This window comes from Pristis pectinata, chromosome 7, assembly GCF_009764475.1.
Source record: "Pristis pectinata isolate sPriPec2 chromosome 7, sPriPec2.1.pri, whole genome shotgun sequence".
NCBI lineage: Eukaryota > Metazoa > Chordata > Chondrichthyes > Rhinopristiformes > Pristidae > Pristis > Pristis pectinata.
In genome coordinates this window covers 75,423,021-75,437,287 of record NC_067411.1, presented here as the reverse complement: position 1 = coordinate 75,437,287, position 14,267 = coordinate 75,423,021, and the positions used below count along the sequence as shown (strand labels likewise).

The 14,267-nt window shown below is 40.0% G+C and overlaps 1 protein-coding gene across 2 annotated transcripts in view; it reads right to left on the bottom strand.

Annotated features, from left to right (window-relative positions):
• Positions 1-14,267, bottom strand: part of LOC127572270 (transducin-like enhancer protein 1) — a 103,678-nt gene that overhangs the window by 17,394 nt on the left and 72,017 nt on the right. For both annotated transcript variants that reach the window (XM_052019291.1, XM_052019292.1), the window contains exons 10-14: positions 12,198-12,317; positions 10,704-10,757; positions 6,798-6,950; positions 3,329-3,461; positions 2,834-3,012 (exon numbers count right to left, since the gene is read on the bottom strand). In XM_052019291.1, coding sequence (XP_051875251.1) covers positions 2,834-3,012; positions 3,329-3,461; positions 6,798-6,950; positions 10,704-10,757; positions 12,198-12,317 — 639 coding nt within the window. The remainder of the gene's footprint in view (positions 1-2,833; positions 3,013-3,328; positions 3,462-6,797; positions 6,951-10,703; positions 10,758-12,197; positions 12,318-14,267) is intronic.

Below are 14,267 nucleotides of genomic sequence, written 5' to 3'. Positions count from 1 at the left end.
AGCGTAACGCTATTACAGCTCCAGTGACCTGGGTTCAATTCCGGCCACTGTCTGTAAGGAGTTTGTACATTCTCCCCATGACTGTGTGGGTTTATTCCGGTTTCCTCCCACATTCCAAAGACGTATCAGTTAGGAAGTTGTGGACATGCTATGTTGCCGCCGGAAGCATGGCGACACTTGCCGGCTGCCCCCAGAACACTCTATGCAAAAGGTGTATTTCATGGTGTGTTTCAATGTACATGTGACTAATAAAGATATCTTATCTTAAACCTGCCAGGTGTCCATTCTGTTTTATGGAGTTAACAATTTCAAAATGTCAAAAACATACAATTAAATCTTGAACAATATTAAACAATAATACATTCTTCAAAAGGAATCCAAATTCATTTTTCCTCCTCCTATGTTTCTCATTTATCCCTAAATCTTTGTGTTTATATTGCATTCGTTTTCAGCTTGTTTACACTCATTGGATGGAACACCAATGTTCTTGACAGAAGACTTCTTAAAATACATGGCCATGGTGCTCTTCACCCCATAGATTAAAAATGCAATCGTTCAAGCATGAGCAACAATGACCTCATCCTAAACTTTTAAGTTAGTTGTAGATTGCCTTATAAAAGCGACATCCTGCTACTTTCAGATATCAGTGCAATGCCATACCATGGCCAACCAAACAGTATCAGAATACTCCAGGGACACTCCTTCTGCACTCTTTCATATACTCTGGTGAATTCAGAGTGCAACTTCCACATGATCCCTCGTGCAGGTAAAATTACAAGTAAATTACCTTCTCCTATCTGACAGGCAGAACCACCGAAAGCCAAGGATTTCTTGGCCTGGTTTTTCAAATTGTCTGCTTTCTAGTAATGATTGCTGTATTTCAGACTGCAGCTACTCTGTTCTTTAGTGCTAACTTAGAGTTGAACACAATTGGCTTCCATTTAGTGGCAATACTGAGAAGAACAAGAGCACTAAGTTTTTAATAAAAAGGTGTTTGATTTTATTTTGATTTCATTCCCATCTTATTTGCAATTGTTTTTCTTACATTTTCATTTATCTATCTGATTGTACATTTATTTTTTTATATTCTTGACCCCTATGTAGTTCCAGTTCAAGTGGTTTCAGTATCATGCTTTGGTGGGTGAGAGGTCTATCTTGAATAGAGAATTTTCTCCAAAGAGACTGAGGTGTGGAAGCACACAATGGAAGGCTAATGGAAGAAAGCACCTTCTCCCTAGCTAAATTTCTTTCCTTGCCTCTGCTGCTGAGCACCTTGACTCTGCTGGAATGCTAACTGTCTGACACTGAAGACCCCAAGAAAAAACGTGAAAGAGGCTATGTTTTTTCTGTGAACTTTAACAAAGAGTACTGGCTGGATACCATTTCAACTGTTTGAGAATACACCGCTGTTCATCTCAATCCTTCTCTTTCCCACATATCCAAGCATCTAGTGCGCAAGTCAGGCAGGGATCAGGAATTGAAATTTTAACTGATTTATCGCTCCTAACCCAGAGCACCGAGGTCAATTGTAACACTATCACTGACTTGGTATGTGTCAGAGGGCACAACAAGGACCACAGCTTAAATGGTTGGACAATATAAAGACATTGAGATTTGAAACACTTGTGGTTCAAGCTTCTTAATGTCCTTTTTTAACTGCACATTGCGTATTATGGTCAGTAAAACTCCATAACCAGTTGCCTGATGAAAGAAAAATTATTCATGTAACCGTAACAAAATAACTTGCACTGATTCTGAAGATAACTACAGTACAAAAATTCCCTACTTTCTCTATTCTCAAAACTTGCCATCTAGAAAGTGAGCATGCAACATTCTAGCTGTGTGTGTGCGCATGTGTGTAACACAGCTCGAGGTCCAGAAGGAAGAGGAGTTGGAGAAGGTCTTCTTGTTGTTCCAGCAAACAAACCTACCAATCACAGTCTCTGCTTGCTGTGTGATCAAGTTCTCACTCCTCCCAAACCCTGACCTTTGCCTGCCTTTCTTCTTCCTGCTTTTGGAGCTCTTCACCCCCTTCAGACTATTCTTTTCCTGTCTTCAGATTGCTGTCCTTTCTCCCCATTCAGCCCAATCCTTCTAACCAAACCCACATCTCCACTAAACCCTGATCTTTTCCCCCGAATCACTATGCTCTGACCTGAGCCTGCGTCCTCCCCAACCCAGCTCTGGCCCACAATTGGCTTCAATCTCTGATCTTTCAGATAAGCAGAATGTCAAGTTAGCTGACTGCTGGATAGAAAACAAATTAAGGAAAATGAAGAGGTCCTGTGATTTGGCAACATTTCCAGGATTCTCCTCATGAAAATCTGTTCCCCTTTGTACCTTTCCACAATTATCATGGCATTTACCTCTGGGTTTGGTTAAAATATTGGTAAAACCAAATCAAATTGAACAAAAGAACTAGACAAAAAAAAACTGATTTCAAGATAAATTGAACATAACCAGTCACATTTCTCTGCCCAAAATTAACTAGACTGCCTTTTAACAAGCATTCCATCTGGTCCACAATTGGTTCTTCCTGTCAGACAGCTTGTCAAATGTCAAATCTCAGAGAAGCAGCAAATTTTCCCTGGAGATTGAAACCATCATCCTTAATCCCCGTTGCAAACTTTATATCCCCGACACTAACTCCAAACATTCCTACCCACAGTTACAAACTGTGCACAGTATTTCAAATTGAATGTAATGAACATTTTTACGTAGCAAGATTATAACCTATTGATATATTCCTTCATTATTGCTATTTTATATATTATTGGCCTTTAATTTTAATAAAGAAAATGAACTGTAGGAATGTGGGTAGCTCATGGCTTACCATAGGGGGTCGTGCATAGGCAACTACTGCTGCTGCTGTGGCAGCACTCATCTGAGGCGGAATATTATGGAGGTTTGGATAACTTCCTGGACTGTTCAGATCTCCATTGATGCTAGGCATTATGCCAAAAGGTGAAGGATAAGGTCCTGGTACCGCCAAGGGTGCCCTTAATCCTGATGCTGTAAAGTAATTACAGGAAAATGTTACTTTACTTTTGTATTTACTCAGTCTGAGTTAAACTTCAGGTTCAAAGGCAAAACTACACATAAACCTATTAGTTACTTATATTTGCATTAGAGTTTGCAATTAATTATTTGTGATATATACCAAATATGCTTAAAGTGCTGATAATTTGTATTACCATAAGAAATAAGTAAATCTTCAGTTTTCCCTTTTCAAGCTGGTCTTTGGAAACCGACATGACTACTACTGGAATACACAACTTTACCATGCTTTATCCTTTATTAACAAAGAAAAAGATTTTAGATTGGTTACCTAATGGGTCCATAACTGGCGGTTTGCAAAGACTGGGGCGCAATCCTGAAGTAGCACTTGTACCCGGAGTTGGCACATCACCTCGGGGAGTTGGGGTACTGGACTTCATCACAGGAGTGCTGGCCTTTTCATGCTGCATTCAGATTACATTTATAGTAAACATCAGCATTTATTACAAATAATAAGAGTATAATACGTTATTTCAGTTACAAGGCCAACACTGACCAACAGCATCAAAAAACTATCTTTTGTTTAGAAGGACAAGAATTCTCAATAGGTTTATCAGTAGCTTGTTATTGTTCTCAGCATTCTTGGCTAGGGAGGAAAAAAATCAGCCTCGGTTCCCAATAGACTTGAACTATATAACAGCAACCATGCCCACTCTCAGGAAGGTCAGACCAGCTACAACCAGTCATTCCCACTGCAAAATTCCAGCCGCAATGGACAAAAGATATTAGATGAAGCTGCTGGTGCTTTAAGGATGGAACAATGCAGCAGCTTTCAATTGCCCATAGCAGCATCAGGTGAGAGTAATACAGGTAAGTCGCTCATGCAGCTCCTGAACAGGGTCTTTGAACAAACCAACATCAACTGGAATCAAGAGAAAGGACTGGAGGAGCCGCAAACATGGATGCCACAAGATATGGGATACAGGAAAATTTAAACAACTTTTTAAAAGTCAGATTTGACCACATGGTATGTCAGTACTTATATCCATAGTGACCTTCAGAGAATAGGGCAAAATGATAAAAAATTTAGAAACACAGAAATTTAAATTTCTAGCGTATTACATCCTGGGTTACCTGTGTGCATAACTAAATTAATGCATTGCAGCTGTTGTGAGTGGAAGATTGTGAAAGGACTCTATAAGGCTTGTTTATTCTGAAAATTTGGTAAAACTTGTGGTTATCAAACAAAACAAGATAATTTCATTTGTTCAGAATTTTGCTTTGATGGCTCACTGCTGCAGATGTTCTTCTTCATTTCAGGCCAGGCAAACAACATTCCCCTTGGCACACAGCTGCATGTTCCCAATCACGTGTATAAGTCATTAAATCCTACATTTGCGTGCAGCTTATGAACCACATTTTAGAATACACGCTGTAACCAGAACAGCAAAAAGGTAACTCATGCCCAGATAGCTTGGATAATAATGGTAACATATCTTACGTACTGTAAAATCCATTACAAAGCTAAGCCTAACTACCTGAACTAATGAGTGATATCAGCAAACAGAGTTAAATCTGGATCTGAAGCCATGTGAAACAGTCAAACCTATCTAAGCTATTAAAGACTCTATAACAATGGCCCATATGTAATAAAATACTTCTTATTTTAATATGAAATCAAGATTTCTAACAATGTCAACAGACATTCAAACAAATGTATGCATTTTTAATTTGTATTAATTCATGCTGTTGAATACGTTTTCTCCTCTGCATGACAGTATATAAATGCTTATGCCAGTGCAATTCATTTCAACAATTTCCAGAGCCAATATCAATAACAATTTAAATAATATTTATTCCCTGATCTAAATAGAACATGTTCATGTTACTTCTAGAATATTCAGGATGTAACTGTAAAATATAGATCTCATAAAAACTAAATACTGCAATTGCTGGAAATCTGATATAAAAACAGAAAATGTTGGAATTGGAAGTAGAAAGACAGAGTTAACATTTGGTCCACACTGCATGATCCCAAACTTTCAGTGGTTTGTCACTTCAATGCTCCTTCAGTTCAACAGTGAGTTCAATATTTTCAAATACTTGGCATTCCAGTATGATTATTCCAGATTTCCAGCATTCCTTCCAAAGTCCTTTGGTAGTTTCAGATAATCATTTTACGTTTTCACCTCCTGTGGCCTTCTGCAATCTTGCATTATCACTACCCCTTTCATTGTATAAACTTTCCTCCCTTCCACAGACCTTTTTTGTTCTTTCATCCACTCCACTTTATTTCTTCATAGAACAATACAGCACAATACAAGCCCTTCAGCCCACAATGTTGTGCCAACCTTTAAACCTCGCCTAAGACTATCTAACCCCTTCCTCCCACATATCCCTCTATTTTAAATTCCTCCACATGCTTATCTAGTAATCTCTTGAATTTGACCAATGTACCTGCCTCCACCACCACCCCAGGCAGCGCATTCCATGCCCCAACCACTCTCTGGGTAAAAAACCTCCCTCTGATATCTCCCTTGAACTTCCCACCCATTACTTTAAAAGCTGTGCCCTCTTGTATTGAGCATTGGTGCCCTGGGAAAGAGGCACTGGCTGTCCACTCTATCTGCTCCTCTTAATATTTTGTACACCTCTATCATGTCTCCTCTCATCCTCCTTCTCTCCAAAGAGTAAAACCCTAGCTCCCTTAATCTTTTCTCATAATGCATACTCTCTAAACCAGGCAACATCCTGGTAAATCACCTCTGCACCGTCTCCAATGCTTCCACATCCTTCCTATAATGAGGCGACCAGAACTGGACACAGTACTCTAAGTGTGGTCTAACCAGAGTTTTATAGAGCTGCATCATTACCTCATGGCTCTTACACTCAATCCCTCAACTGATGAAAGCTAACATCCCATAAGCTTTCTTATATACCCTATCTACCTGTGAGGCGACTTTCAGTGATCTGTGGATATGAACCCCCAGATCCCTCTGCTCCTCCACACTACCAAGAATCCTACCATTAACTTTGTACTCTGCTTTGGAGTTTGTCCTTCCAAAGTATACTACCTTACACTTCTCCAATTGAGCTCCATCTGCCACTTCTCAGCCCAGCTTTGCATCCTATCAATGTCCCTCTGCAATCTTCGACAATCCTCTACACCATCCACAACACCACCAACCTTTGTGTCATCCACAAACTTGCCAACCCACCCTTCTACCCCTTCATCCAAGTCATTAATAAAAATCATGAAAAGCAGAGGTCCCAGAACCAATCCTTGTGGGACACCACTAGTCACAGCCCTGCAATCTGAATGCATTCCCTCCACCACAACCCTCTGCTTTCTACAGGCAAGTCAATTCTGAATCCACATGGCCAAGCTGCCCTGGATCCCATGCCCTCTGACCTTCTGAAAAAGCCTACCATGTGGAACCTTGTCAAATACCTTACTAAAATCCATGTAGACCACATCTACTGCACTACCCTCATCAATTTGTCTGGTCACCTCCTCAAAGAACACTATCAGGCTTGTGAGATATGATCGGCCCTTCACAAAGCCATTTCTTAAAATCTATTCTTCCCTATTTCTGAAAAAAGGTCTTTGACTTGAAATGTTAATTCAGTTTTCCTCTTCACTGCGTCACTTGACGTGCAGAGTACTTTCAGCATTTTTCAGCCATGCAAATCCTTTCTGTTCCAAAGTACTTTGAGACAATGTTTAAATCTGCAAACTTTCTGGTGGAATACAACTGTGTTTAGGCACAATTAAATGAGAAAAATTATGCAATACTCACATGACTGAGTTCTTTGGATTTGAGAGATGAGGAGCTGCCAGAAGATGCCGTGGAAGCTGGACTGCTGGATGCATCCTTCTTGAGCAGGCGAGATTTATCCAAGCCATTCTCACGTGGGGAATGAGCAGGACTGCCTCGGGGCGATGATGGGTCCTGCACAAAGTTACAACATATTCTTATTACTTACACATTCACATTGTGAGTAGCTGGAATACTGTCTGAATCATTACAACATATCATTTGAAGTGATTATGAAGTCCTAAAGGGAAACAATACCAACAGCCCAAGGTCCAGGGACAGACTACATGATCTCTGTAGAGCATCTTCATGTTTGCACATACATTCGGTGAGAAGTACTCTTACATTAGACAGGGTAGATTTTGAAGTTAATGGAATTAAAATTCAAGGAAGATATAAACAGGCTGTCACCTATTTGCTGATTAGCTGTCACCCATTTTATGACATAAAATTAAAATCTTTGCCAATATCTTTTAATGTCTGGAACATGGATTGAAAATTAGCCTATCCCAAAGCAATTAAAGTCCCCTCTTTATAATGGGCATAAAGGGGCCATTTGGGTATTAATTTCCGTAAGTTTGGCTACTGGATGCTAATTAACAAGGAGAAATTGTCTGTAATATGGCATATTATGAATCCAAGTCAATGAATTTAAAGATAATTAACAAGGGAAAGGGAAATTTAATAATTCACATTGATATCGTTTTAGGGAAAGTTTTTTTTAAACTGTATTGAGGTTAAGGGAGATGAGGAAAAAAAACTAAATTTTGTGAAAATATCTCAACTGTTACTTGGAATTGTTTTCAATGACATATAGTGCAAAAAAAAAGTATCAGCATACATCTCTTGCTAACTTCCAGAAAAATAAAAATTCAACTTGTTAAACAAGACAATTAAGGGAGATTATTCAACCTCTCTAAATCATTTTCCATAGTAAGCTATGATAACTTCAGAAGCACTAAGTTCTGCTGCCTCACAGCACAAGAGATCTAGGTTCAATCCCTATCTCGGGTGTTGTCTATGTGGAGTTTGTATGTTGACCCAATGACCCTGTGGGTTTCTGCTGTGGTTTCTTCCCACATCCCAAAGACATGCTAGTAGGTTAATTGGCTACTGTAAATTTCTTTTTGTGTAAGCAAAAAAAGTTGATGGGCATGTGGAAAAGAATAAATTGCAGGGTTTTGGGGAAAGGGGAATGGAACTGATGAAATTGCTCTGTTGGGAGCCAGCAATGACCTGATAGGCTGAATGGCCTCCTTCTGTTCTGTAATAAAAAAGCTTCCCCCACCACAATGTAGCATGTTAAATGAGGTGCTGAAATGATTAATAGAAAACAGTTCCTTCTAAAATACTGCATACATACAGCCAAAAGGGACATCTCTGAACAACACAGTTCCTAGTTACACACACATGGTAAGAGCAATACCTCCATAAAATTACACAAAAGCCAATTAAGATTTCCAAGCTCTAATGATGATACAAAGCTAGGTGCATGCATTGTAGGCTATGTGGAGGATGCAGAGAGACTTCGTCAGGTTATGCACATGGACACAGACATGGCAGATGAAATATAATGTGGAAAATGTGAGGTCATCCACTTTGGTACAAAATCATAGAAAAGAAAGATTTCAAGGTGCAAGGTTGGAAGGTGTTGGTATTCAGAGGGACTTGAGTGTCGTACTCAAGTAACTGAACATTTATTTGCAGGTACAGTAAAAAAAAAGGAAAACTGTATTTTGTTGCTTTATTGTACCTGTACCTTTATTGCAATAGGATTTGAGTAAATATAATTAAATAGGTCCCAGCTGAGATTGCACCTGGAATACTGTGTGCAGGTTTGGTCTTCCTATCAAAGGAAGGGTATACTTGCAATGGAGAAATGCAATGAAGGTTCACCAGATTGTTTGCTAGGACAGGGTGGATTTGCTGTTAGAGGAGAAATTAGACACACTCAGACTGTACTGTCTTGATTTTAGAAGAACGAGAGGTAATCTTATTAAAACATACACAATCCTTATACGTTTCAATGGGATAGATGCAGGATTGATGTTTCCCCTGGGTGTTGGGGACTAGGGTCAGAGTCTCAAAATAAGGGATCGGCCACTCGGGACTGAGACAAGATTTGTTTTTCACCCAGAGGATAGGGAATCTTTGGAATTCAATATCCGGGGACTGTGGAGGCTCAGTTGCTTAGTGTACTTAGACAGAGATCAAGTTAATTTTGAATATCAAGTGAACCAAGGGATATGAAGTTAGTGTACAAAAGTGATGCTGAGGCAAAAGACCAACAATGATCTTATTCACTGGTGAGCAGGCACGAGCAGTTGGAAGGCCGAATCCGGCTTCTGTGTCTGTGGGTCACCAGTGGGTTGGTAAAACAAATGGAGACATACACTAGGACTTCCAGTAGTTAGCTGCTGCACTAATGCTGAATTGCTTGCTAATCTCAGCAAGTGCCAAGCTGGGAGCATATCGCATTTCGAGATCCTGCTCATGTAGCTACTGAGCGGTGATAAAATGCTACTGTGTTAGCAACAATTGAGAACAGGATCACCCTCAACTGCAAAGCTTTCATTGGTCAAACTACATTCTAACATTCAGTAAGTCTGGTTACTTGAGTTGCCAGTATCCATGAAAATATAACTTGCTATCAATCTTCAGAGGAGGTGAAAGTGGGAGAGGAAAATGAAGCAACAAATGATCTGCGGGAGGAACTCAACGGATCGAGCGGCATCTGTGCGAGGAAAGGAATTGTCGTGTTTTGGGTTTAAACCCCGCATCAGGACTGAGAGTGGAGAGGCAAGATGGCCAGCAAGGAGAGTGGAAGGAGTGTGGTGAGACAGGAGCTTGAGGTGAACTGAAGAGGGGTGTAAGATGATAGGCAGGTTGTGCCAGGTAAAAGGAGGGGGAGTGGGGAGGAGCTGGGAGACAGTGGCAGACAAAAAGAGAGGGAAAAAGAGTATATATTAAGAGGCAGATGGAGCGAGGTGGAGGAAGAGGAGTGTGAAGACGGGAGACAGCTGCTGGAGGGAGATAGGCAGGAACACAAAGGGTTATCAGTGCTGGACTCTAATGAGTAAAGGAGATGAGAATGGGAACTATTAGGGAGAGGTGAATGGCAGCTGGAACCAGAACTAGATAGGGGAGGTGGGGGGAGAAACTGTGTGAACTGTATGTGTAGAGGGTGGATGGAACCAGGAGGGGGAGGGGGACTAAGGAAAGGGGACAAAAAATGGGAGGATGGGAGGAGGATAGGAAGTGGGGGGAGAAAGTGGGGAAACAACCCACCGGAGGGGACGGTTACCTAAAATTGGAAAACTCCATGTTCATGCCATTGGGTTGTTGACTACCCAGGTGAAATATGAGGTGCTGCTCCTCTACTTTGCATTGGGTCTCATCCTGGCAGTAGAGAAGGCCGTGGATGGACAGGTCAGTGTAGGAATGAGAGGGGGAATTGAAATGGCATGCAACTGGGAGCTCAGGATGGCCATTGCGGACTGAGAATAGGTGTTCTGTGAAATGGTCACCCAGTCTGCACTTGGTATCGCCAATGCAGAGGAGGCCACATTGGGAGCACCAAATGCAGTAGATGAGGTTGGAGGAGGTGAATCTTTGCCTCACCTGGAAGGGCTGTTTGGGTCCCTGGATGGTGGCGAGGTTGGAGGTGAATTGGCCTTGAAAGCCTTGATATGATGCTTTGTGAAACTAACAAACAATAATGTTCCTTACACTCATTAAATTTCATTACCATTATTTTCAAGACGATGCTAAATAACTTGAATTTTATATCTAGTCTCCTTCAAATATTAAATATTTCAACATTGCATCCAGGTCATTAATTTGAATGAAATATCAAACAACATGCAACACACAACAAGAAGTACAAACCTCATTAGAAACATCCACTACTAAATTGTCGTCACTCTTATCCCCATCACTGTCCTTTAAAACAAGATAAATATTTTCAGATAATCTTACGACAAAAGTGGGTCAGTTACCTTCCAAGATGATCAGAATAATGAAATAAAAACAGAAAGTGCTCAAAATACTCAGCAGGTCAGGCAGCATCCATGGAGAGAGAAACAGAGTTCATGTTTCAGCTTGAGGACTATTCATCAGACCTGAAACATTGATCCCATTTCTCTCACCACAGCTGTTGCCAAACTTGCTGAGTATTTCAAATATATTCTGTTTTTATTTCAAATTTCCAGCATCTGCAGTATTTTGCTTTACTTAGGAAAATAGCTTCATCAGCCTGTATATTGTAGAATAATATGTATTTATTACATGTAAAAAGAACTGCTTAATTCAAAACTCTAGGCAGGCACTGGGGTCCAAGATTAGGATATTACTTTAGCACCCATCCCTTCCTTTCCCTATAACTCAGTCCAAAAGAAGATTTACCTTGTTCCTCAAAGGTCCATATAATTGATTACATTTTGCTCATTGCTTGAAATTTATCATCTGCATATCTGATACACTACTTATATAATTTGAAATTAGGATAAAGAGAAGTTGAAAGCAACTTCTAAAAGAAATTTTATGTACACTTAAGGTTCTTGGATCTTCTTACCAGCAACTACATCACAACCTTCTTATGTTGAGCAGGTATGGGGCATTGAGGAAGGGAGGGGGTTTTGGTGAATGGAAAGTAACCGTACTTCTTTTGTTGGAGAGTGGGTAATTATAGCAGCATTTGATGAGGCGGTGGTAGAGGAGATTGAGGATGAGGGCCCACATCAAGCTGTGGGGACTTGGTGTTTAACATTGGCAATAGAATGGGAGAGTGAAGAAAAGTGAAGGATTGGAGGTCACACACCAGGGGTGGGGGGGTGAGCTGTTGTTTGGGAGATCAGGGGCATTGAGGAAACTGTTCAGCGCAGTAGGAGTCAGGGGGTAGAGAAGGATAGTCTCAGGACTGAGCTAAGTATTTCACTTACCCACAGGTCTCACAGTTTGGTGCTGTAGGATTAAGACCCTGTTCATTATTGTGGGATTAAGATCATGTTGTCCCTGGAATGCCCAACCACAGGTACCAAATGGACAACATGGTCCAAGTCCCCTGGAAATAGCTGAGAGCCCAAATTACTATGGGTTAAATTAAGTTTCAATCACTTAATACTGAAAAAAGTGCTATGCAATTGAATTTGTAAACACCTAATTCTAGGAAATTAGCACATGAAATTAACCAAATGTTTCATTAAATTTAACATTTAAGTTCTATGGTTTCATTTTGTTTAAATTTCAAGACTGCATTTTATCTTAACAATTACTAACCTTCTATCCTCGTAAATGTTCTCAAAAGAAAAAAAACAAGCTTCTGAATGACTGCACTTGATGGTGAACCCTTATACTTCTAAACCCTAACCCACATGTTCTTACATAGTGACTCATGGAGTCCTTATCGTCAACCTTCCTCTTCTTCACATCATTGGAATAATCAGGTCCATTCCTGCGTTTATCTGTACCTCGCAGGCCATCAGGTACCAGCAGGGAATTACTCTGTGAAGACAGAACAGCTGCTTTCAAAAGAAAATTCCTTTTTATTTCCCAATGCAGCCCCTGAATAATTATGATTCTGAATGCAAAGTGATTATGAATTTACTACTTACAGTGTCCTTAGCAAATTCATGATTTTCTAAAGGTATTAAAGAAAACAGTTGTTTATAAATAGACCCATTACTCCATACTTACTGAACTTTCAACACTGTGTTTTAAAAGTGTGACCTGCAGACTGCACTCCTGTCAAATACTCATGGGCGACAAGCATTTAACATTACACTAAGATTTTACTACCTAGCCCATAAGGTCTGACAACATGTTTACAGTAGCTTTTTGCCAAACACAAACTATTCAACAGATAAGAGCCAAGATTTCCCATCTAAATCTGCAGTTACATGGCCACTTCAATGCTTCACAATGAAGAAAAGATGAGAGTCCAGAATCAGATGACTAATTAAAGAAAGCACCATAGTCTCAACAGTGAGGATTTCAAATCAGTCTTCCAATTTAAAGGTGTAGAGCAAGGTGCTGGATTACCATAACACATCTTTATGCAATGACAACTGCAGTAGAAATACCAAGTTTCAGTCGAAAAGGACCAAGTACCCACCCTAAAATCACTCAAGCTTGTACAACCAGCATGCACACAAAAGGCAGGTTGACCTCAAATTGCTACGTGCAACTACAAACAAGGTTTATTTCCTACAATAATAAAAAGGACTTAATACTACTTTTTTTCTTAAAAAAAAGCATGTGCTAATTCAAACTTTTGGAGCCTTACTGGTGTGTTTACACTAGTTAATCCAGCTCCTTTAAACTGACAACTAACTTCCAGACCCACAAATACAAAATGTACAGGAGAACCCAATTTACTTCCATAAATACCAATAGCAGGTTCACATTCGCTGCTGCCCTGGAACTTGAACTAAGAGCAACAGGAACAGGATTAGTCTATTCATCAGAATTTAAAAGAAAATGAATACAAAAACAGTCCATAAATACATTTCCACGAGTGCAGAGCAAGGATAAAATGGATTGATGCCCAGTTTTAATAAGCATTTATTAGTACACACATACCTTCTGAGGCATTTTACACCTAATTGCTGACCCATATGGTAAGCAATTTCAATGTTTCAGGGTCACATGGTACAAATTAATAGACTTACTGTTCTCACCCACCTCCACGTAACAATGAGCCATTTAACTAACTGGATATCCATGGGGGCAATTTGTTCAGTGATGTGTTAAAGAACATGAACAATGCAAACTAAGTTGTGCGAAGAAAGCCTTTTAAATACAAAGGTAATTCACGAGAAGTTAAAACAAGAAAATGATCTGCAGCTAAATGACAATCACAGAGGTATCTTCACTGCTGTAAGAAGTTGATACCTCTCTAATTTTCTATTATACTCAGACAGTAAATGTAGTAGAAATATTTCACTCTTTAGCTAGAGGACAGAGTTCTCGCCCATAAGCTACGTCCTCGTGAAAATAAAAGCTTTTGTTTAATGTATAAAACTACCACTGCAGTCTTCCAGTACAACTAAAATGATATAGAGTTACAAGCACAAAAAACAACAAGAGTGCAGAACACTTCAAGTCCCATTTTGTCAACTTCTGCTTACTTCAGCGAATGCTCCTCCAAGGCTAATACTAAGCTGTCTTTTATTCACGGTCAGTCAAGCTAAAGAACAGCCAGAGGTCTCAAGTAAATTATACAAGACGCCAATGAAATTTAATCCAGTGTAACCTCCTGTGTAACCTTTACTACTGGTTTGCAGCCAAAAGGCACAGCCTTCTGGAATCCTGACAACACTTCATTTCCAGTGGCAGTCATTTGTGGATTTAGCTCTCCAACCAGTACGATATTGCTCATGAACTTCAATCCTACTACCCCTCCCCATCCCCCACTCCACAGACGCACAAACAACAGGACAGCTCGTTTGAAGT